Genomic DNA, 24,995 nt, shown 5'->3' on the forward strand with positions numbered 1-24,995 from the left:
CACTTTGGGGGGGAAGGTGGGGAACACTTTCAATGATCACACAGGTATAAAAGACATAAATAGAACATCTGCTCACCCCTGTCATTGTCTTTTTCTCCATATACTGTTTCACAGATGGCTGGGTATTTACTTACGTTCTTAGAGTCATGTGGGTCTAGAATGAGTTAATCAGGGCTTCCAAAACTTAGTGTGCAAAGTGAACTAACTGGGATCCTGTTATGACACATCTGATCCACTGGGTCTGAGGTGGGCCCGAGCATCCGAGTGTCCAACAAGCTTCCAGATGCTGCTGCTACAGCGGACGCGTGGACTACACTTTGAGGAGCAAGGGCTTCGAGAATCATCCTAACCAAACCAGGGTGGCAGCGGCTGGATTATCCATTAGCAAATCTGTGCCAGCCCCAAGCTACAGCTCAGACCCCTGTAGGCAACCTCTGCGCTCAATGCAATCATTCATTTCTAGGACAGCAGAGGCACTGACTGTCTTCGTTCCAAGACTATTGCTTCAAAAATGTTTTTGTATAGAGGACAGCATTGGCAGACCGTGATAATGTCTCCTCCCAGAGCAAAGGGAAGGCACGCTTACTGCCCATTATAAAAGATTCTGGTTCCCGAAGCTCAGGGTTCCTCTCCAACAAGCAATTCAATGTGGATCCAGGTGTTACTTGGTCCTCTTCATGCCCCTCTGTGGGAACTAAGGCTAGGGAAACCAGCAAAAAAAATAAGGATGCTACTGCTATTGCTGTGGGTGCTAAACTATTCACTCTCTCTGACCCAGTGGTCTTGTGTCTTCCATAAACTGGGCAGATTAACCTGTTATTATAGCTTGCAAGTTGCATGATGTCTTAGATCCTTCAAAGTTCTTGACTGTCCTATTACTGATCCAGACAAATCTATTGGACATGCAACTCAGAGCACACTCTTTACTGAGCTTGGATTGGTCCCTCATTCTTAAAATTATTCCTTAGTCAAGTTTGGGGGAAGCAATAGACTTCTGGTATTAGGGAATAATTTTCTTCCAAGAACTATGTATATTTATAAAAGATGAGGGAGGTATGATGAATATCAACCCAAATTTCCTATGCACACATACTTTCTTCCTCTTGTACTGCCAACCCTCAACACACACACACACACACACACACACACACATCCCCCAGAAGCCCTTGTCCAGTTCTTGCTGTGTCATCCTAAACCAGTGGCTTCAGTATTCCCAGTTGTTATCCTGCATTGTACACTCTGTACTGAAATGCTGGCTCTCAAATCCACAGCTCTTATGTCACTGTGATCCTTCCTTGCAGCCAAAGAACAGAAACTGAGTGAACTGGCAGGAGAATTGTTCGGCTAATTTGACAGGTGCTGCCAGGTGCCAGAAGGTGTTTAGTTGAACAAAGCTGTATGTCCCTGGAGAGTGACCAGATGCATTTCTGGGGCCAGTGAGAAGCTCGCTGGTCCCCTCCCAACCACTCTAACTTATACAAAACTTAGGGTATATACACATCAGGGTGACAGATGGCTCAAAAGGGAATAAAAATAAAACAAAAACTGAGAACTGTAGCCAACAGTTTTAGGGTGGTTACAGACAGACTGGCAGGGACGAGTCAGACTCAAGGGCTCTGAGATCTTCCAACCTGGATTTGAAGGGCTAGGGCTCCGGGGCACAGGGATTAGACTGTTGCCCGCCTTCCTATGCACAGCCACTCCCAAACCACAGAGTGGTGTCACCCACTGGTTCCTCTCTATGTTCACCTGCTTCATTTCTGGAACTCTGAGGTCTGCTCATCTGCTTGGTTAAAGTTTCATTTGGCTTACATACTCTGAATCATAAAATTCCCACTAAAACTTTTGTTACATCCTTGAATCAAGTCAAATCTCATGCCCGGGGCCAACTTTAGAGATTGACTTTGAGCTGATCCAACCTATGTTAAAGGTGCCGCCCCTTCTTCCGTAACCTCCCCTTTTCTCACCAACTATTACCAGTATTAAACCCAGGGTCTCCCTGAGTGCCTCACAAACACCCCCCAGTGTCCTCGAGCACCCCTCCCCCCCGCCTTACTTGCTGCCCCCAGGGCTGCTCACATCTGGAGAGGTTCCATATACATTCGTTTTCCATAAGGTGTTGGTGAGAGGTAACAGCCTGGTCTGTTATTTCTGCTATGGAGCATTTCTGTTTTATAAGAGCACTGCTCAGGGCTGGGATCAAGAAGACACAGGGGACTCAGGAGCAAGCCTCTTCCTAAAGTCTGCACCCTGGGGCCTCACTGGCCTCACCCAGCGCCTGCCCTGTGATCACCACAGGAGAGGAAGGAGCCTGATGGGCAGAGAAGCTGGTTCAGGGAAAGCCTTTCTTGCAGTTTTCAAATCAATGTCCCCTCCCCCGGGGGGTTCCCTCTGAATGAGGCTGAGACAAGTGCTGGTCTCCTTCCCCTGGAAACTGCAGGAGTGGGGAAGGCAGGAGCCACCTCTGCCCCAACCCCGCCCCCCCGCAACACACACACACACGCGAACACACACACACACACACACACACGATAGGCTCTGCTGGATGACATCAACATCACCAATTGAATAAAAGCCTAACATAATGTCCTGCAAGCACAGAATGGTCTATCGGTCTCCTTCTGGGTCCTCAGTCCTTTGACGGTGGATCCTAAAGGCAACCCTGGGTCATCGAGCACACAGGCAAAGACCTCTCCCTTGAAACACAACTTACTCAGTTCGGTGAGAATGGGGATCCTTCGGTACTTTGATTTCCTGGGATTGCTACTGCAGGACCGGGCGAACTCTGCAGAACAGACAACAGGGAGGAAAGGGGTCGATAAACGTAAACGCGGTGGCTGGTGACACAGACAAGGATGCAGAAGTGTACCGTGGCTCTTGGTGCTTTATCTTAGCAAACCAACCCTCACGCCCAAATCCCAAATCCTTTTCTATAATTAGAAAAAAAAAAAAAGTCTCAGCCTCTGCTTTCCAGTTTAGTGGTGTGTGTGTGTGTTTCCTAAATCAGCAGTCCTCAACTTTTTTTGGCACCAGGGATTGGTTTCACGGAAGACAATTTTTACATGGGATGGTTTCAGGATGATTCAAGTTCATTATATTTATCTCACACTTTATGTCTAATCTAAAGCCACCGCTGATCTGATGGGGGTTACCAGTCCGTGGCGCAGAGGTTGGGGACTCCTGTCCTAAATGACCTTTCAGGTGAATTGCAAAAACAGGTGGCGCTCTCCCGATAGTTGTTTATTGGCAAACAAAGTTTAAATACGATTGTTCTGCACCGTGTGGGGTCCCGGGTGATGGCTCAGGCAGGCAGTGCTTCAAACCACATCCTTTTGCTTGTAGAACTTTCAGGAAACTGTGAATAAGCAGGAGTGCCTCCCCAGGAGCACTTGGGGATACATGGCCACTGGGGGGGCTTCTGCTCCTGGTGCTTCTGCCTCTTTGGGGTCCTCCTGGCCTGAGGCTCTGCCCACATCCTCTTTCTTCTTCAGCAAGACTGCCTGCCTTCCAGGTCTGGTTGGTCTTCCCAATCCGTAACGTCTCAGGAATGCCTTAAAGACTGGGACTGGAGGTCACAGGGGCCTCCATCCTTTGCTTTTAGTTCCTGCCTTAGTAGACAAGGCCCTTCCTCTCAGTCCATGAGCCTCGAATGCCAAAGAGAGTCAGTGCCCAGCCCCGGCCCGGAACACAGCCTCAGCTCGTGTTGACAAATGAGGAGTTTTGAAAACAAGAATGACACCAGAGTCTTGGTCGCCAAGTTAAACCCTCAAAAAAGGTAAAGAAAGAAAATGGAAGAGAGAAATAGGAATCTAGGATCCTGATTAAAAGCAAAGAAACACAACCAAGCAAAACAAATACACGATGCTCTCATCAGGAGTTCTGCTTTAAAACTGCTGGTTAGGGACTTCCCTGGCAGGCCAGTGGCTACGACTCTGGGCTCCCAATGCAGGGGGCCCAGGTTCAATCCCTGGTCAGAGAACTAGATCTCACATTCCGAAACTAAAGATCCCGAGTGCCGTGTGCCCCAACTAAGACCCAGTGCAGCCAAAACAACCAAAAAAAGTGCTCGTTACCTTTCTTGAACTGTACTGAGAACACTATGCATGTAAGAGGGAAAAAATATCGTGAAACTTAGCAGTCTACTTGTCATCAAGATTCTCTGTTGCCTTGGAAGAAGGTGAAATATGTGGAGAATCTTTTGTTTCCCAAGCCAGGGAAGTGGTGGGGAGGGAGAGTGAGATGAACAAGTTTGGTTTGGTAAGCGAGTCTGAGAAACAGACTGAGGCGTGGTCACAGGGAAGCTGGCCGCTGAGACAGGTCGGGAAAAGGGGAAATCCAGAAGGAGGTTTTGTTCCCAGATAGAATGCTAAGCTCTGCAGTGTTTACCACCTCTCCCATCTCCCCCAGAAACAGTCAGTAAAGGGCCACTCCTGGTTAATGCAGAGTAGAGCTGAGTACATTTCTGATTGCCACCAAAATGCTGAGTAGATTTAGGGTGAACACAGAAGCCGGGGAGGGGGGGGCAACACTTGCAGTTAACAGTTAGAACCAGAAGCAAATGGCCTTAGGACATTAGCAAAACCCTTTTGCTCTCTGGGCGGAAACAGACGCCCTGGGGCAAACCTCATCCACACAGCTATTAAAGAGGAGGGTTTGCCTGATGGCTAGAGATCAGATATCCAAACTCACTGGGAAATCTTATTGCTGATGGGATCTGAATACATTCAACTCTTTTTCTTAAATTTCTGGGATTGTCATAATGCAGAGAGGCTTGGGGGAAATGAGATTCTATTTGATTTTCAGAGCCATACAAGGCATTTCATCTGCTTTATGTCCCTTCCTTCCTTCTTCCCTCCCTCTCTTCCTTCCTTCTTTCCACCCTCATCTCCTTTCTACCTGTCCTCTGTCTATGATTCTTTAAGGAGTATCGGCTCCAGGTTAGAACTGTGAACAGTCCTTTCCTCAATTACTATGTGTTGCAATATTTGCAAATTTTTTGCAATTTGCAAATAAATTTGCAATTATTTGCAATAAACAAAATATTTTCAGATAGTGAAGAGCACTATGAAAAAACCTAAGTTTTCGGGACTGACAAGGGAGGTGGTCTTACGTAGGGTGTGAAGAGGTTTCTCTGACATTGAAATGCCATCCTGAGTGATAAGCAAAAGACATCCAACCAGAGGGGACTAAAGGCAGGAAAGAGCCAGTATAAACAGGCTGAAAGAGGAGGAAGTTCAAGCTCCTTACTGGCCTGCAAGACCCTACATGGTTTTCCTATAATTGTTATGGGTCGCCATTATAGGACTGAAAGGAGGAAACTGATAAATTTATTATCCAATAAATACTTTCAAAAAATCCCTCTGGCTGCTGTGAACAGTAGAAACAGCAAGGAAGTAAGAATGATGACATCAAATGGTGACATGGAATCTATAAATTATGTCACGCGAGATCACCTTTGAAGACGAGGAAACTGACCCAAGGTTTATATACTTTGCCCAAGATTATCAGATCAGATTAGATCAGATCAGTCGCTCAGTCGTGTCCGACTCTTTGCGACCCCATGAATCGCAGCACGCCAGGCCTCCCTGTCCATCACCAACTCCTGGAGTTCACTGAGACTCACGTCCATCGAGTCAGTGATGCCATCCAGCCATCTCATCCTCTGTCATCCCCTTCTCCTCCTGTCCCCAATCCCTCCCAGCATCAGAGTCTTTGCCAATGAGTCAACTCTTCGCATGAGGTGCCCAAAGTACTGGAGTTTCAGCTTTAGTATCATTCCTTCCAAAGAAATCCCAGGGCTGATCTCCTTCAGAATGGACTGGTTGGATCTCCTTGCAGTCCAAGGGACTCTCAAGAGTCTTCTCCAACACCACAGTTCAAAAGCATCAATTCTTCAGCGCTCAGCCATCTTCACAGTCCAACTCTCACATCCATACATGACCACAGGAAAAACCATAGCCTTGACTAGATGAAACTTTGTTGGCAAAGTAATGTCTCTGCTTTTGAATATGCTATCTAGGTTGGTCATAACTTTCCTTCCAAGGAGTAAGTGTCTTTTAATTTCATGGCTGCAGTCACCATCTGCAGTGATTTTGGAGCCCAGAAAAATAAAGTCTGACACTGTTTCCACTGTTTCCCCATCTATTTCCCATGAAGTGATGGGACCAGATGCCATGATCTTCGTTTTCTGAATGTTGAACTTTAAGCCAACTTTTTCACTCTCCACTTTCACTTTCATCAAGAGGCTTTTGAGTTCCTCTTCACTTTCTGCCATAAGGGTGGTGTCATCTGCATATCTGAGGTTATTGATATTTCTCCTGGCAATCTTGATTCCAGCTTGTGCTTCTTCCAGTCCAGCATTTCTCATGATGTACTCTGCATATAAGTTAAATAAACAGGGTGACAATATACAGCCTTGACGTACTCCTTTTCCTAGATTATATTGCTTGCAAAGGATGGATGGGTTCTTACACACCAAGTAGTACTTATTTCAAAGCCCATGCTCTTTTAAGGGCTCCTTTGTAGTCCTATTAAAATATACTAGGTTGGGTTGGCATTTTCAATAAAACACTGAGATCAGTTTCCCTCCAAGGGGAAATCCTCCTTCACATTCCACTTTCTGATTCCAATTCCCTCTAAAAGGGCTTGGAAAATCCCAACTTTCAGAGGCAAATGTTCTTCTTGGATAGAGATGTGCCCACATCAGCTGGCGTAACTGTGTAAGTATCTTTTCTGACACCAGCTGGGGCACAGAAACAGTTTCTGCCTGAACCCCATCCTTCCTTGTAAAGTAATGGTTAATGTGAATGGCAATTTGAATATGTATCTGATGACAGCCTGGGTACATTCTACTAATGTCAATATTTTTGCCACCTAGTAGTACACAATATTATACCTGAAATCTTCCAGGCTGGCAGGGTGCTATTACAAAAGATTGCTTAATTGTAGATTACTGCTGTACATTTAAATTTCAGTAGCATATTAAGTTGTCAGACTTAATTACCGTTATATGTTTAGATTATGCCACAGATTATTTAGTTCAGTACCTAGGTTTGCCAACCTGCTCTTGTAACATGACAGGGCAGTAATTAGAGCATCAGCTGAAAAATCTAAAGTTTTCCATGATGTCGTCCTTTAGCGAGTCTTCAGTCTCTCTGTCCTTCCATGTCCAAAGTCCCCTGGGGGACCACTGGATGCAACAGCCTTGCTGGTCCTAGACAGGTTTTATGTGTAACTTTGGCATGATCATGAAGACATGGAAAAGCTCGCTGATGCCACAAAAGGCTCAGCAGACATGTCCAGAGCAAGAGTTCTCAGTCTTGATCTTATCGACATTTCGCACTTGTATACTGCAGGATATTTAGCAGCATCTCTGACCTCTACCCAACAGCACCACCCCCCAAGCTGTGATAACCAAAACTGTCTCCAGACATTGTCAGCTGACCTATGGGGGTAAAACTGCCCCTGGTTGGGAACCACTGTCTTAGAGGAAGGAAAAGAAAATTGCCAGGATGCTAGATGCATGTTGGTGCTCAGTGTGGAAGAGCTTTTCTCCCTCCCTTCCTTTGTCTCCCTCCTTTCTACAATTGTGAAATTGTGAAATTTCACAATCCTTTATACTCTCAGTTCTTGGAGGTGATAATTCCCATCGCCACCTGCTTGGTCTGGTGCAAGGGGAATATTAGTATGAAATGGGAAGAATGGTTAAGAGAACTGATCAGGCTTCTCTGAGGGTTGGGAATTTCTCTATGCAAACTCCAGGGAGATTCCTGTGATGCCAGAACAACTGATGAGGTTTCTGAGTGACAGTCTTTGGCTATCTCCATGTGTGCACAACCTGAGTTTACTGCTGGCTACCTCTCTTAGGTAGCACAGGAGAGCCTGTCCGGACCTCTATTTCCTTATCACACAATGGGTCTATTGACAACCACACAAGGAAATAAGCAAGGTCTACACAATATACTTTTCTCTAAACTGTCCCTTTTGTCATTAGGGAGAGCACCTACTCATACCTCATGATGATTCAAACACTCTGACATCCCTTCATCATCTCTTTCTCCCTCCCAACCCCTTTCCCCTCTTTTCCCTCTCTCTTTCTACTAAACCCATCATTTGCTCTTTTAAGGGTAACTTAGCCTACAGCAGAGTATATGACACATACAAAATGAATATATTCTTGTTGAATGAATAAATGCGTAAATGAGACGATAAGAATCACTAGATATATAATAAAGAAACTAGAAGTAAAATCATAGGTTTCTATATGGTTTAGCCTGTATAGGATGTAAGATTAAAAAATAATAGAAGGATAAGTCACCCGATGATTAGCTAGGTGGCTTATGACAGTCCACCCCCAGCTGTTACTGAGTGAGCGTTTTCATTTGTATATTGATGACATTGCCTTCAGAGTGAATACTTCTCTGTCCAATTTTAGAAAGTTGAAAGCACGATACACACACACACACACACCATACAAATTTTGTGTAAATCTGAGTACCCTAATTGCTAAGCTAAGGACTCACATACAGAACACAATGTCATTTGTATGCATCTCCAGATTAGCTCAGCAAAGGTATGGCTCACATTTTCTTAGTGAGGATTTTCAATGTGGTTTGATATTCAGGAACTGCTTTGCTATTATTTCACTTAACAAAAATCCCTGAAACTCCGGTTTAGGTTGAGTGGTGTTTGGCTGTGTGGTGCAGGTCTATGCAGTAGCTGACTTAATTCACCCACCAAAGATTTGATGAGATTATTCATTTATTCCTTTGTCCCAAGAGCCCTCCATTTTCCTTCCTAGCAACAGTACTAGGAGTCAGAGAGTGGTCTTTTGGTTTCCTGATTTCACTCGTGAACATGTCCATCTACTGTCATGACCATGAAAGCTTTGTGAAGGCTGGACTGTCTGCCCTCTTCAAGATCCATGTGAAGTAGGACAGCTGTGGTCAGCAAGCCACATGGTTGGAGGATGGAGTGCCCTATCTTAATATGAAGCATCCACATCCCCAAGGGAAACAGTTGGATCTGGGGTGGGGAGGCGCCTCCAATCAAGGGTTGTGTTCACTTCATGAATTGAGAATCTGCTCTAAATACTGAAAATTATTCACCATAATATTTTCATATTAAGTGGCTAGTCATCAATTTTTAGAAATGGACTGATAGCTAAGCCTTTCACCAATTCGGGGAGAAGGAAAGCCACAAGTCTGCCACAGGAATATACCTGAAGCACATTTTGGGTAAATGAGATGCATGAAAACTCCTCACAGTCCACCTACTGGCCCACTTACTTTGATTTAATAAGTGCGTGTTACGCATCCACAGATGCTTCACAAGGGCTTCCCTGGTGGCTCAGCTGATAAAAATCCGCCTGCAATGCGGGAGACCTGGGTTCGATCCCTGGGTTGGGAAGAGCCCCTGAAGAAGGGAAAGGCTACCCACTCCAGTATTCTGGCCTGGAGAATTCCATGGACTGTACAGTCCAAGGGGTCACAAAGAGTTGGACACAACTGAACAACTTTCACTTCAGGCATCTACAGAATGACCATAATTGTACTGAGAGGAGTACAAAGGAGGAAGAGACGCAAACCCCATCCTGAAGCGATTTCCCCACTTCTCACCATCTCTTCCCAACCTGAAGCTGAAATGTGACACTTTTAGTTTATAGAAATTGGAAAGGACTTTAGTGCTAATCTTCTAAAAATTCATGTAGTGAACGTATCTTGAAGACTGAAAGAGAATTAGGCTTCATTCTCTCCAAGCACAAAACTAAGAATAGTAACTTGAACATCTACTAGCTCCAACAAGAACTAACTGGCAATAATAATACTTGTTATTAACAATAATGAAATACCAATGGCCATGTTCACTGATAATTGATTCATAACAATAAATAGCACTTACGACTCCATGATTTTCCTTAATATGAGAAAACAGTGTTAGGCGCATTCCAGTTAGGAGATGAACGTCACTTTTCACTGGACTAGGGTTCCCCAGGATTGAACTGTCCACTAACCACTAATCCTAGTACAGAATTCAGAGCTGGATGGGATTTTCCAAGCCATCTGGCTCCATTTCTCCTCCTCCCCATCATGAGCGTTTTTTAGAGAGGAGCTGACTCTCTTTCCTCATCCTATCCTCTCCAGCCCCTTTCTATTGGGGTGTGGTCCTTACGTGGTCCTGAGGGTGTCCGGGCCGAGCAGCTAATTCGCAGGTATCTGATGTTGAGCGTGGCCATGATGGGCTCTGTGTCCACCAAAGTCGGGCTACTGGGTGACTTACAGGAGGAGGATAAGACAGCACACATGGAGCACTCCTCTATGTTGACCGCGTGGAGGTCTACGGAATAGAGCGCAGATCCCTAAGGAGAGAAAATTGGGTGAGAGGACACTTCTCAGATGGCGCTGGTGCACTGGGGATGATGCAAGCTTCTGAACCAAAGCTGGCATCGAGTCACCTAGATGACTCGAGTGGGAGGAGAAGGGGGCGACAGAGGATGAGATGGTTGGATGGCATTGTCAATTCAATGGACATGAACTTGAGCAAATGCCCAGAGATAATGAAGGACAGGGAAGCCTGGTGTGCTGCAGTCCATGGCGTCGCAAAGAGTGAGTCACAACTGAGCGACTGAACGACAACAACTAAGGATAACAGTGGTGAGGAAAACATCACATCTAAAGATCGAAAGGTCACCTCTGCATCCTCACAATGTTGCTTGTAGGTGGCCCCACCTGGAACCTGGATTAATTAGTGAAGTGGCAGTTGCTCCTTTGGTGGAGAAATAGGGAGACATCTGGTCCCACCGTTAGGTGGCTGAGATGCAGTTACTGGTGGTTCCTGACACCAGCTGAATCTGGAGACTTCTGGTCATTTTCTTTCCTCCCTTTCTACAGACTGAGGTGGTGCAGGGAATTTTAGGGTGACTTTTTTAAAAGCAATACAACTTGCTTCCTGAGACAACTGCTTTTAAAGAATATTTCTGATATATTGATAGCATTTCTTGAAAAATCAAACGCTTTGGTGCATCTCACACTGCCTATGTATATTTTAATTCAGGAAAATGGTGGCCTATAATGAGATACAGATCTATGTTGGTTCAGAGCAAAGACAAATACAACCCACAGTGCCACAGGGGCCTAATGGACTCATTTCTCAGAATTCCTCCTTTTCATACATCTATCAAGGACCACATGGCATTATGTGTTCCATAAAAGACGAGTTTGCAGAGCACAGCCTAGGAAGGCTGGCTAGGATCAGCTCAGGTGTAGACACTACGTCAGAAACAGATTCAGAAATGCAGAGAAACTCTTTACATAAAGGCCACACACATGGTCATTAATATAAACATGAAAATATGTCGATTTAAATCCTAGTCCAGCTACTTACCACTGTGTAAACTTGGATAGGTAACTTCCTTTCTCTGTGCCTACAGTTCAGCATCTTTAAAATGTATACTATGGGGTTATTTGGAGGGTTAAGTGAATTAGTATGTGCAACCTGCTTCAAACCATTTCTGGCACCAGTAAGCACTGTATAATTGTATAAAATACTGTACAATACATTATTGATGTATTATTAGTATCATGATTAATCTTAACTAGTATTATAGTAATATATATATAATATATAATAATATAATGTTATTATTATAATCACTATAACCATTCACTATTCCTTACTGTGACACTTACAGGCAGAATGTATATCTGGGGAAAATTCCGGATAAATCGCCATTCTCTCTGCAGGTAATCCAGAGACCCAACGAACACAATGTCCTTCAGCTCCTGACGGGTATAGTTGCTAGCTCTCAATGGCATTACGAAATTCCGAAGTCCCATCAGTGTTGAGTGGGCATCTCCAAAGATACATGCTACAATGTGGTCCCGAAACTCGTATTTTGCCTTGTCAGTTCGTTTCTAAGCACAAGCAGGCCAGACTCTGGTCATTTTTAGAAACAAGATGACAGTCCCTTAAAGAAGGCTCCTTCCCCACATTCCAACTCTTCCAGGTATATTAACACTAGCACTTTCATAACGGTAATCAGATTCTGCAACTTCTCCTAATAACATGGAACATGGACAATTATACTTTATATCTTTTCCTGGTGTTCCTGCTTATTTCACTTTTTCCAGTTTTATATTAGCTTGGAGTGCCTCCGTGAAAACTCAGATTGGTATCATTCCTCAAGTTGTGAAACCACTGAACCAAACGGGGAAAATAGCTCTCATTTTCATTACATGTTTTTAGCCTCATATATGTGCTCCAGTGTTCTTGCCTGGAGAATCCCAGGCATGGGGGAGCCTGGTGGGCTTGGGGTCGCACAGAGTCAGACACGACTGAAGCGACTTAGCAGCAGCAGCAGCATGCTATGGTGGGCTTCCCTGGTAGCTCAGATGGTAAAGAATCTGCTTGCAATACAGGAGATCTGAGTTTGATCCCTGGGTCGGGAAGATCCCCTAGAGAAGGGAATGGCAACCCATTCCAGTAGTCTTATCTGGAGAATTCCATGGACGTGGGAACCTAGCTGGCTACCGTCTACGGGGTTGCAAAGAGTCAGACGTGACTGAGCAACTAACACACACACACACACACACACTATTGTACAACTCCCTGAAAACTTAAAACATCCCAAATCCTGTTGCTAAACTTATGATTTCTAGTGAATCTTGAAAATTACACCACATTGTACAGTATGATGCAGTTTTCGGTGGATTTTCATACATATGAAAACACATATATTAGTTTGAACCATGTGAAATTGCCTTCTTCTGGGTCAAAAATGGTTGACTATTGGCAACTTCATGTGGTTCCACCTGCTACACTGAATGGATTCAAGAGAACTCCAGAGTTGAGGAAAGTTATCATGAAAAATGCACAAAATAAAAGGTTACAAACATTCTATTTCATCTCAATCATCTGACTATGTCCTCAGAATCTTATCAGCATGGCCGATTTTTAGCATCTCTCCTACACTTTTAAGCTGAAGACAAAACAATGTATGTGATGGATATTTAGATCAGGTTTCTCCCACATTCACAGAGACTTTTAAAAACAGTAAGTCGCTTTTATTGAAAGGAATATTTTTTAAAGGAATATTTCTGTAAGAAACATTTTAAGTCTCTGTGATTGATTTCAGGGAATGAGTCAATGTCGTCTCTCATGGTGCTGGGACAGGTAGAAAAAGCACTGATTTTGTATTCTGGTTGTCATTCATGTATGACCATAAACTAGCTAGCTAGCCTTTCTAACCCCCAATTTCTTTACATTTAAATCATTTAAAAATAAAAGTTAATTCTGTTGTGGAAATGGGATAATAGGTTGAAATTTCAGTACTTCTGTCTTTAACTGTTTTCAATAACTATTTAATCCAATCTGAATCACACTGAATTCCTAGATTTTCAGAGAAGGACTCTTGGAAACTGGTAGAGAACTTGCTAAATGCATTGATAAGCTGTTCCTGCTTGAGAGTGTTTTACATTCCTGAGTAGATGAAAACTCAAAATATTTCAAAGGGATGTATCATTCATCCTTATGCCAGTCCATCGCTGGTTAAAGCACAAGCTTCTGTGAAACAGGGGCTGCTGAAATTTAACAGGATAGATAAGTCACATCTGACATCTCAACAATTAGAGTTTGTTCTATTAGCATAGACTGGGAAATACTCCTTCTGAAGGGAATGGCCCCGTGAGGGGACACGAAGCTACTCGTCTGGAGATCCTTTCTAGAGAGTGATATGAATCTTAACCAAATCCATTAAATAATTGTCTCTGGCTAATCTGATTAGTTTTAACTTGAATAATGATGCCTCTAACAGTATTTAATGGAACAGCTCTGAAGTCCAGAAATTGCTCTTCTGAGTAGAACTAAACAATTAGGAACAAGATACATGGCATAGGGCATTAACGGGCACAGCTAGCAAGGCAATTTCTCTAGGGAACTGTGGCACAAAACTGACTTCCCACTGAGAAAGATGGTGGCTTCGGTAGGAAAGAGGGGAGTGCACTATTTGCTCCAAGTTGTTACTTTTCTGCAAATCGAACCAAGTTCAAAGTTGGCCGGAAATTTGCAACCTATACATTTCTCCTCTATGATCACAGTTTCAAAACTCTTAGAACCTCTTAAACTAGAAGCCCTTCTAAATTCAGCAGAAGACTCAGTTATATTTCACATCGAGTGCCATAAGGGGACATCTCTCAGCAAGCTATCTGGGGACTTACTAAACAGGGGATAAAGAAACATCTGCTATTTCCATCTCTTGGTCTCTTGAATGCTTCCATCTGCAGTCACCTCCCAACCTTTCTAAAGATGTCCCTCCCACTGAAAACATGTTTGCCTTCCTGCTCAACGGATATTTGTTTCATTTAAAATAAGACATACTTTCTAAAATGACGAGCTTCGGCAGTCCTAATAGTTTTCCAGTTGATATGACAGGTCTGACAACTTTGTGCTTCTGATCAAATGATTGATTATGCTTTTTACAAGAACTGGAACGTATTTTGTCAGGACATTGGCACTGAGCACAAGGATTGCGTGTGTGTGTGTGTGTGTGTGTGTGTGTGTGTGTGTAACAGAAAAAAGTGAACTAAACTACTTTTGGAAAGCAAGAAAAATATATAGTTATCAATTAGTCATAGCTGAACAAATTATACAGGGTTCTTACAACATGTAAGTAATCTTTTATTAGCTTATTTTAAATGAAAAAAAAAATAACCTTTTGTTGGTTAAATTTACCAGCTACTGCTTGAAAGTAAACCACTGCGATTGTACTTGAGTTTCTAACTCTGAGAATAGATGGAGATCGAGAAAGTGGGTGTCAGAGCCTGGGATTAGGATCTGAGGTGTTTACATCTTGGTTGCTGGCATTTCACTGAACTGAGTTAGTGTGTCTCCTTGGGAGGACAGAGTCAAGGACAGAATTCTACATCTATACGGATTCACCCATGCTGTGTGGTGTGGGAGGACCAAGCACTACAGAGCTACATCCTTGGCTAATACATTCAGTATACGTATAACCAGCTTTAAGAAAAAATACTTAAAAAAAATCCCAACTTTGAAAACAATAAATTAAGGAAACATTTATCTACTTTTAAAAAAAGAAAGACTGCAGAGTTCTTGTAAACAGTATGTTCCCCCTGGTACATGTAAATTAACCAGATTTACTAGCAAAACAGCAAAGTTTCAGGAGAACATTTTTCTGAATAACTGACTCAGCTGAACTATTAAAGGAAGGAGAAAGTGGTTGAAGAATCTGAGCTAACGTGTTTTAAACCCTGGCATATTACCCACAAGGTTGTTGTCAAATGCCCCATCTGTTACCCTGCATACATTTAGATGGCTCGTGAGGCTGTATTTTTCCTTCAAAATGCACAGTTTACAAAGAGAAAGGGCAGGTGCTTATGACTAGCAGGAGGACACCGTCTACCCTAAGAGGAGCTCAATTCTATCTGAGATTTGGCGCCAGGTCACCTACCAGAATCATCTTGTTCAAAGGAGTGGCTCTGCACCAGTGAAACATGCCGCTGCTATCAAGGCGGTCAGACTCCTCTTCCGTTTCGCAGAAAAAAGTCCTAAATGTGGAGAAGGGACAGTTAGCCTGGGAACACTCGGGGCTCTGGTTAACAATGCCTGATACCAAACTCGTTGAGCCCTGAGCCCAAAGTGAATAACACAGGGAAAGCAACCTTAGGTCTGTGAGACTCCAGAATAAAGATTCATGTCTGAAGGACAGCAAGGGGTCATGTCTTCAAAGCCGAAGGCATATTAAGCACGTTGGGGCAAAAGCCAACAAGAATTGTGTGCACGTACGTGTGTGTGTGTGTGTGTGTGTGTGTGTGTGACATACCAGTCTCTCTTTTTACCTTAGATTAGAGGTGTTCTAAAGGTAGTTATGTCTGCTTAAGTTTTGCCCTTAGTTTTGTTACTGTTTTGATGCTACTGCTGTTTGGGAGAGATCATGAGAGATGTTTTGTGTACCCAAATCTAGAACTTAAAGGGTTAGGAGATCCAGTCATGAGTGCTATATCTCTCTCCTTCGCCTGTTTTATTCTCCTCTCCTGTCTAGCTCTTTTCTTATGGGTCCTGGTTGAAACATTCTTACTCATTAAATGCATTTTTCATCCTTTACAGCTTGCATCTCACTGGCCTGCATTTGACTAAAACTTGCTCAAACCTTGGTCTAAGTCTTGGCAAACCCTTCCATATGATCGCCCCACACTGCAGTTAGCCACAACACTTGTCATGCCATAGAGTCAGTCACCAAAAAGGCTGGAGGAAGCTTAGAAAAATTCCACTCCCATCCCGAGGAATATGTGCCTGTGAGAGAAGAAAGGACACCCTAAAAGGATCACCGAGAGGTTTGGATTAGAAAGGACTATTCAAGTTGAGAGAATCCAGGCACAGGCTGCAGAAACAACCTCAAAATCCCAAGGGCTTAATCCAACACGGGTTATTTCTCACACACACTATTCATTTTACTGAGGTGAACAGGTGTCTCTGCTCCACACAGTCACTCAGCGTCCTAAAGGGAAAGAGGATCTACCATATTAAATTGATTGGCATGCCCCCCTGGAACTCACGTCCTCCTTTGTCATCAAGGTAAGAGAAGAGAAAGAGATGAGAGAGTCAGGCTCAGGCATTTAACTGCCTTGGCCCAAGTCAACCAGCCATTGTACCTCACATTTCACTGGCCAGAACGAGTCACGGGGCTCCTGCAGGCTTTATGGGGCTGAGGAATCGGGAAGCATTTGAAATATCTGCTGAGCATTTCTGTCTCTTTCAGAGACTTTACCCCTTAGTTCACGGATAAAATTCAAAGAGCTAACAGACTGAAACCTGACACTTGAATATACTGATGAGGTTGAGATGACTGGTATTCACAATTTCCCATTCTCCTTTCCTGCCTTAGCAGATGGACAGGTTAGGTGAGGCCATGTGATTCGTTCTGGCCAATGACATGTGAGCAGTGATGGTTGACATAGGGAGAAGTCCTCAGGTGAGCCTCCATACCTCCTCCTAACCCGTTGCAGAGATGACCAGCCTGAGTATATGAGTGACGATGTGGAGCTGATTCCTTGCCTTCCTGGCCCGTGTTGGACATGTAGCATGAACAAGAAATATGGGTTGTGCTAAGCCGCTAAGGTTTCTTGGTTGCTACCACAGTATTAGTCAGCCCTATTCTAACACAATTACCTTTTCCAAAATATTCCATAATGTGAGCAACTGAAGAAGTCCCTAAGACATGTTTTCTGGAGGCAAACAAATTTTGAGAACAGTAACTCCTCTTTGAAATTTACCCCACACCTTAGCATATGAAAGGTTCTGAAAAGTCTTGCAAAAGAGATATCATTTGAAATTTGTATAATTCAGTGTTTCACGCACTTCTTTGACCACAGAAATGTTACTATTTACTTAACTACCTATACTTATTTAAACACGTCTGTTACGATGCCTTTTCCAACATACTGTACCATGGCACACTATGGGTTCAGCCCTGGTAACCAGTAGCTTAAGACAGCATTGTCCTGTGAGATTCTACTCTTCATCCATAGAGTAATATGACCTATTTCTCTTTGTGCTGATGGGTTAGGGGTATTCTCTGTGAATTAATACAGCTTGTTATTCGATACCTGGTCAAAAACTCAGACTCCAACATAATAACAAGCAATTTTTGCTCTCTTTGACCAGGTTAATTTCTAAACTGCTATGTAAAACCATAATTTTTCTGACAAAGGAACTTAGATTGACATGTCAGATCTAAAGTAGTGGGATAGAGAGAGGACGCAGATAGAGAAGCTGAGGTAGGAGGCTTGAGGCAGAAGGGTTTGGAAGGGTTTAGAAAAGCAGAGAGGCTAATTGCTGATGAGATCAGCCAAGGACTAGGTGCAATTCTTAATTTTCCTCTCCATTTAATCTCCCTACAAGCTTAGTGATTCCAGTCATCTACCTAGCCAGAAGACGTTGTAATATAAGCCTCAAAGTCAGCTTGACTAAAATAAGCTACCTTGTTCATTCAAATTAACGTGGCTTTTTGTGGTTTCAATATCCATAAGTCATGAGCCCCAACCCAGAACCCTACGAGCCAAACAGGCACACTCTTAACAGTGATGGCTAAACAGGACCATGGTGATCGTTAAGGGGAACACACCAAAGACCCATATCTGGTTTTGATTTTTATCAGGACTTGGAGAACGGGCTGTATTACTCATTCATAGAATCTTTTTCTCCCATCATGTGTAGCTTTCTCGACACTATGCCTCAGGTGCTAATATAAAGTAGCTAAGTTACCATCTGGAGGTGGCCCTCAGTGCCCAAGTCTGCAACAACTGCCCCTACTCTTCTGCTCACTTTCTTCAGCTTTTTTTTTTTTTGCCACTTCCTCTAGTTCTTCCTCTCCCAAGTGCACCCCCCATAATGAATAAAGCGTCCTTGGTCTGGAAATGAAATGCCTTTTTGGCAAATGGAGATGATCTCCTTCCAAGCACATTTTAACTTGACTCAGAGTAGCAAATAAGTCACTGTACACATTTCTATCATAATAAAAAGCATGATCTATGTACGCAAGCTGTCACAGACAATGTCTTTCTTCATTCCGACGTTATGGAAAACAGATAGGCCTTAGAGGAAACACCTGTTGGAGACCGGCATTAAAGAGAAGGCTGAGAAGGAGACCCACTTCATCATAAAGGCATCCATCTGGTGTCTTCGCCAAAGCAAAACCTGATGCGATTCAGTTCACCACCCCTTAACTAAAGCTCCCTCCTGCCATATGCCTCACAAATGACATGATCCTTGCAGAAATATACTTCCCTAAAGAGACGAATAAATCATCCATGAGAATGTGGAGCACCAGCAGTCTGAGGACTTAGAAACCAGGACTGGAACATAAAGGCCGGGTCTGTTGGACGGAGAGGTAGCCACACGGCACCATCCAAGTTATCAGAGCAACCTGAGGAGCCTCTTGGGTGAGGGCACTTTCTGTGTAAGAGAGCCTGGCAAGAAGCCAGGTGGGAGTCCCCTGAGAGGGCCCTTTTTGGGATGAGAGTGGGGGTTTGGTCATAAGACCAGCTTCTTGTTGTCCGAGCCAAGTGGGAGAACCAACTTCCAACGGGGAGACCCCAGGAGGCATTGAACCTTGACATGTCCTTGGAGTCAGGTCTCGCCTTCCGCCTTGGGGAGCTGATGGGCTTAGTGTGCTGGGTGGGAACAGCATGGCAGCCGCCCACCCGGGACGTGCGGAGCGGTACCGAGAGGAAGTCATCTGCATTCTTTGCTGACAACTGCCTTGCTTCAGGCTGCTTTGATATTCATGAAGCAAACATCTTGTGAACCCAAGCTTGGACCTGTCCCAGCTAAGGAAGGCAGGCTCTTTCCTCTCGGCTCTCTGGAACCATTCTGAAGAAAACTGCTACTCTGCCCGGGGCCACAGCAACCTATCTTGTATGAATCCTGTCCCTTAGCAGCCATCCCCAGTCTTTTTGGTGCCCTGGACTGGTTTTGTGGAAGACGATTTTTTCCATAGTCTCAGTGGGGGGATGGTTTGGGAATGATTCAAGTGCACTAAATTTATTATGCATTTTATTTTGAACATTATTACATCAGCTCCCCCTCAGATCATCAGGCTTTAGATTCTGGGAGTGGAGACCCCTGACTTAAAGGAAAATAGAAACAAGGGACCACGCGCCTTTGGTTTCCAGCGGTGGCGCCTGAGGTGACAGAGATCCAGCCGTGCAGGGAAACCTCTATGTCCAAAGTGGGCGAGGTTTCAGGGCCAGGTTGGGAAGCATGGTTTCCCAGAATGTAAGTCGGCTTCCATATTTCCTCCAACAAACATTATTGACTCTGATTATTCTTGAAAATGATCCAATAGAGGAGATCCTCCACTGATCACAACATCTATTAGAAAGTTCAAAAGGCACCCACAGTTCCTTTTTTGGTTTGTTTTTGCAGGGTTCATTTTTGGATGTGTTAGGAAACCCTGGCTTGCCACCCTTCCATGTAAAACCTCTCTAAAACTCCACAGGTGGCTTGTAAATTCTGAGGAGAGAGGTTGCTGGCCTGGATGCAGAACCATATATTTTTTTGCTCAAGACTTGAGTTGAATAAAAATAACATGCTTCGTCAAGTCTTAGCACAGGGAGAAGGACAAGTCCCTTGGCCGAGTGTTGGGGAGGAGAGGAAGAATGGGTCCCTGTGTCGGGGAGTTCCAGTGCCCTTCTAGGCTCAATCTTTGGGAAAACCCACTGCTACTGCTTCTTGAAAGCAGTGTTCAAGTTCTCACCGAAAATAGAGGGGGCAATCTTCAGTCCCAGATGCCTCTGGAGCTGCGGAGGATTTTGAATCTTGCGGGCTACGGCTGCTTTCTCCCCAAGGACTCAGCACAGACGTAGGGACAGGGCTTTGCAGTTCATATTTAACCCGGAAATAGTCACTTATTATCAATTCGGACTACCATAAAAATATTTTTATGGTAAAAAAATATTTTTATGGTATGGTATGTTCTGGGAGAGAGGAAATCACCTAAAATTGGGGAACATGAGGGCATTTTGCCTACTCTCTGCTTCCCCCCGCCTCTCTCTCAAACTTACGCACATATACGTACATCACACACACACATACATGCATGCTAGAGTCAAACTTCAGAATATGAGCCTTTATGGTCATATTATGATTTCATTTTTCTGGGTTGCACCCAGTCTCCATTTACTCATTTCAAAGCATTATTTTCACCTTTGAGAGAAACCTAAGGTGTAAAAACATTGATAAATTTTGCAATCCTTTCACCTATAAACCTGTGCATAGGCAAGCAGAAAAGGGCCCCTGGAAGCACTGAGAAGCCTTCTGCTGCTGCTGCTGCTAAGTTGCTTCAGTCGTGTCCGACTCTGTGCGACCCCATAGACGGCAGCCCACCAGGCTCCCCCATCCCTGGGATTCTCCAGGCAAGAATACTGGAGTGGGTTGCCATTTCCTTCTCCAATGCATGAAAGTGAAAAATGTAAGTGAAGTCACTCAGTTGTGTCTGACTCCTCGAGACCCCATGGACTGCAGCCTATCAGGCCCCTCCATCCATGGGATTTTCCAGGGAAGAGTACTAGAGTGGGGTGCCATTGCCTTCTCCGAGAAGCCTTCAGGACCAAGTAACTGTGGTGGGAGCTCAGGAAGGCAAAGGGTCTATCCCACCTTCCCTCATAGAAAGGCCTCAGGGGTCGCATCCTTTTCAGCAAGAAGGGGAGAGCACGCACCAGGCTCCGTGCTGCCCCCAGCCTCCAGTTTGACCGGATCTCCTTGCTGAGAAACCTTTACTGGGTAAAAGTGAGAAAACCCACCACAAAATCTCATGGGGTGTGACATACTTTGACAGCAGGCTGGGTATCTAGAAAGCACAAAGCTCTCTTGGTTCTCATGTGGGAATCTTAGGGAAGGAGAAGGAATAAGAAACACAGAGGCGGGAGGGATGATTTGGGAGATTGGGACTGACATATACACGCTGCTATGCAGAAGGTCAAGAATCTGCCTGCAATGCAGGAGATCTGGGTTCGATTCCTGGGTTGGGAAGATCCCCTGGAGAAGAGAATGGCTACCCATTCCAGTATTCATGCCTGCAGAATTCTGTGGACAGAGGAGTCTGGCAGGCTATATAGTTCATGAGGTTGCAAAGAGTCGGACATGACTGAGTGACTAACACTTTCACATATAAAACAGGTAACTAATAAGGACCTACTGTTAGCAGAGGGAACTCTACTCAATATTCTGTGATACCCTATATAAGAGTGTGTGCAAGTGTGTGTGCTCAGTCGTGTCAGATTCTCTGCACTATTTCCTGCTCCAGGGGATCTTCCCAACCCAGGCATAGAACCCACATCTCTTGTGTCTCCTGCATTGGCAGGTGGATTCTTTACCACTAGCGCCATGTGGGAAGCCACCCTATATGAGAACAGAATCTTAAAAAGAGTGAATACATGTATAACTGATTCACTTTGCTGTACAGCAGAAACTAAACATTATAAATCAACTATACTCCAATAAAAATTAATAATAAGAAGAAAAGAAATCCACTGTGGGGCAGCTAGGGTGACTGACTGTGTTGGCTAAAGACTCTAGTGTCCCAGACAAGAGGCTTAAGTACTAATACTGGTCACTTGACAGCTAGAATGGGGATACTTTCCTTGCTAATCTGAAAAGCTTGTAGACAGAAAGGAAGAAGGAGGAAGGAAGAATAAAGCCTTGGAAAGCTTGAAAGCCCAGAAAAGCTTCCACATTGCTGCTGTTGTTGTTTAGTCGCTAAGTCATGTCCAACTCTTTCGCGACCTCGTGGGCTGTAGTCCACCAGGGTCCTCTGTCTATAGGATTTTCCAGGCAAGAACACTGGAGTGTGTTGCCATGCCCTCCTCCAGGGGATCTTCCCCACCCAGCGATCAAACCCTAGTCTCCTTCACTGGCAGGCGGATTCTTTACCACTGAGCCACCAGGGAAACCCTGAAAACTTTCCACACTTCTACCTATATATAGATAAGTCTGGCTGATGTTCAACTGAAGAAAGGACAGTGGGGTGACTGGAGTCCTGAATGTTTTAAGACAAGTAGGTTCTGGTGAATTACACCTTCCAACTTCCCTCTGGTTCCTGTCTCCTAATTCCTGGCATATGTAAAGTCTTCACAAAGTCATTGAAGAATGATGAACTTTGGTGGTAAAGAGTGTTGGTATGACTTTTTAAAAAAAGTCTGAAAATGGTATTTTTTAAAAAGAGAGGTGATAACATCAGGACATCAGCATAGTCTTATTTCAGTCTACTCAGGAGAATGTAACTGTGTTCCGATGTAAACCAAGCCAGCCGTGAGGAGGGCGTTTTGTTTGCTTGTAAATGCTGCTTTCTAGATGGAGTTGACCAAATCTGCAGCCTCTATTTTCCATGTTTATCACGTGAAATCTCCACGAAGACATTTCTTTCCATCCTCTTGCCTTAGAAATTAGACCTGAGGTCAGAAGGGCCCCGGCCCAGGTGAAGGCAAGAAGGGGAGGGTGTTTCCATGAGATTAACCCACATCCGAGCTCACATGCGAGCATCTCTCTGCTAAGTTTTACTATATTTCTGATGAGTGTAAACTGACAGATTCTCTGCAGAGCATATTCTGTGAAAGCATTCATGCAGGCATCTCAGAACTGAAAATTGTTACCAGACAGGAGATGGAGGAGAAAGATAAAAAAGGACAATTCCTTTCTTCCTCACCCATTCCCCAGATGGATCCTCATTTAAATCTCTTTTTATTTTATGGATATTGCATTTGGGATTTCCTACAACGTGAGGACAAATGAGGCATGACCCGGAGCAGCGGATGCCTTTAATAAAGGCTGGAGACTGTGCCCTGGGTGAGAAGCCTGGGGTTGGGGTGGGGTGGGGTGGGGGCAAGCCTCACCTCTCCCGGGAACCATTGGCATGAGGTTGTGTTTTCAAGTGCTCTTTCCAGCATGTTCTAAATATCAAATGACCCCGTAAACACAGGAGTAGATTGGAATGAAAAATACGTTCCTCCCTTAGACAGTTTGGGATACAATTTTCCCTGTTCAGTGGGCTAGGAACTGAATGATGGAGTCAGTTACTTGAATACTTTTGATCTTAAAAGGAAAACACATTACAGAAAAAAAGAAAAAACACGTTAAAGAAACAAATGCATATTTCAGGCAAAAGATTTAGTTTTGGCGGGGAGGATATACAAGTGGGAAATAGGAAACTGAAATATCTGAAAAGTAGTTTGTTTTTCATTATATTGATGTACTTTCTGAGGTTTTAAAGGGTTGAGCCTGGGTCAGATTAGGGTGACAAAATGCTTTCCTTATGCAGTGGGGCGAGAGGCTTGGCCTTGACAATTACTACTAATAATTCCCCCCTCAAGAAATTAGGACCGAGGAAAAACAGCATCCATCACCAAACGGTTACAGTTGTGAGTGTGCACATATTCTTGAGTGTGTGTGTGTGTGTCTGTGTGTGTAAGAAAGAGACAGAAAGAGAGGGAGGGGTATTAAATTGAAAGGGACACAAATTGTGTAGAGGAGATAAAATAATTCCAGGGTATATGGATATTACTGGATTCATTTTCTGGAAATAGGGTGTTATTTGCGGAGACTTCTTATCTACATTCCTTAGTTTCTCTGAAATCCCTGAGGCTGAAGTTCAAGATGGAGACAAATTATTAGTGTGCTGGTGATTACAGACTTTTGGAAACCCTGGAAGGACTTAATGATGTGTCGAGGGCCACGGACTTTTGACTCTTCCCCACATCTGGAAGCCATCTCTGGAGGGAAGCCTGTGGAGTAAAGGCATTCTGGGTGCAATAGCATTTTTCTTTAGCACCTGTGACCTGTTATGAAGCAAGGGACGGCATGGAGGCGGAGGCCGCTCGGCGTCTGTCGTGATGCGAAGCCCTCCTCCTGCATTGGGTTTTATAGGATGGCTATTTTTAAAAAGTGGTCTGCCTTGATTAAAGATGAAAAGTTAGGATTAGTGGGCTCTGGTGGGAGAGAAATGGCTGTGATTAAAGTGATTAAACTTGGGCTGATTTTAGTGATGAAAGCTAAGAGTCCAGTTTCTTTGGTGGGAGACAGGAGTCCCAGGATGAGAGGGGGAAGACAGGTCTCGAGCACTGTTACTGAGATGTCCCCTGGGTGTTAGGTCTTTACATTAAAGATGAGAGAGAACTGGGGGAAAGGAGCAGAATGTTGATTCTGTTCTGTTCACCTCTGGCTTGAAATTGGGGCTTCTCAGGTGGTGCAGTGGGAAAGAATCTGCCTGCCAATGCAGGAGAAGCAGGTTTGATCACTGGGGTGGGGAGATCCCTGGAGGAGGAGGAATTAGCAACCCACTCCAGTATTCTTGCCTGGGAAATCCCATGGACAGAGGAACCTGGTGGGCTACAGTCCATGGGGTTGCAAAGAGTTGAACATGACTTAGTAATTGAGAATGCGCACACAGTTTGAAATTAAGTTCCTGCAGCACATCAAGCACTTGA

General features: G+C 44.2%; 1 protein-coding gene across 1 annotated transcript in view; it reads right to left on the bottom strand.

Annotated features, from left to right (window-relative positions):
- KCNU1 (potassium calcium-activated channel subfamily U member 1) overlaps positions 1 to 24,995 on the bottom strand; it is a 152,901-nt gene that overhangs the window by 11,999 nt on the left and 115,907 nt on the right. The window contains exons 20-23 of the mRNA XM_044933170.2: positions 15,467 to 15,563; positions 11,688 to 11,912; positions 10,171 to 10,357; positions 2,714 to 2,785 (exon numbers count right to left, since the gene is read on the bottom strand). Coding sequence (XP_044789105.2) covers positions 2,714 to 2,785; positions 10,171 to 10,357; positions 11,688 to 11,912; positions 15,467 to 15,563 — 581 coding nt within the window. The remainder of the gene's footprint in view (positions 1 to 2,713; positions 2,786 to 10,170; positions 10,358 to 11,687; positions 11,913 to 15,466; positions 15,564 to 24,995) is intronic.

The sequence above is a fragment of the Bubalus bubalis genome, chromosome 1 (assembly GCF_019923935.1).
Source record: "Bubalus bubalis isolate 160015118507 breed Murrah chromosome 1, NDDB_SH_1, whole genome shotgun sequence".
In the NCBI taxonomy this organism is placed as follows: Eukaryota; Metazoa; Chordata; class Mammalia; order Artiodactyla; family Bovidae; genus Bubalus; species Bubalus bubalis.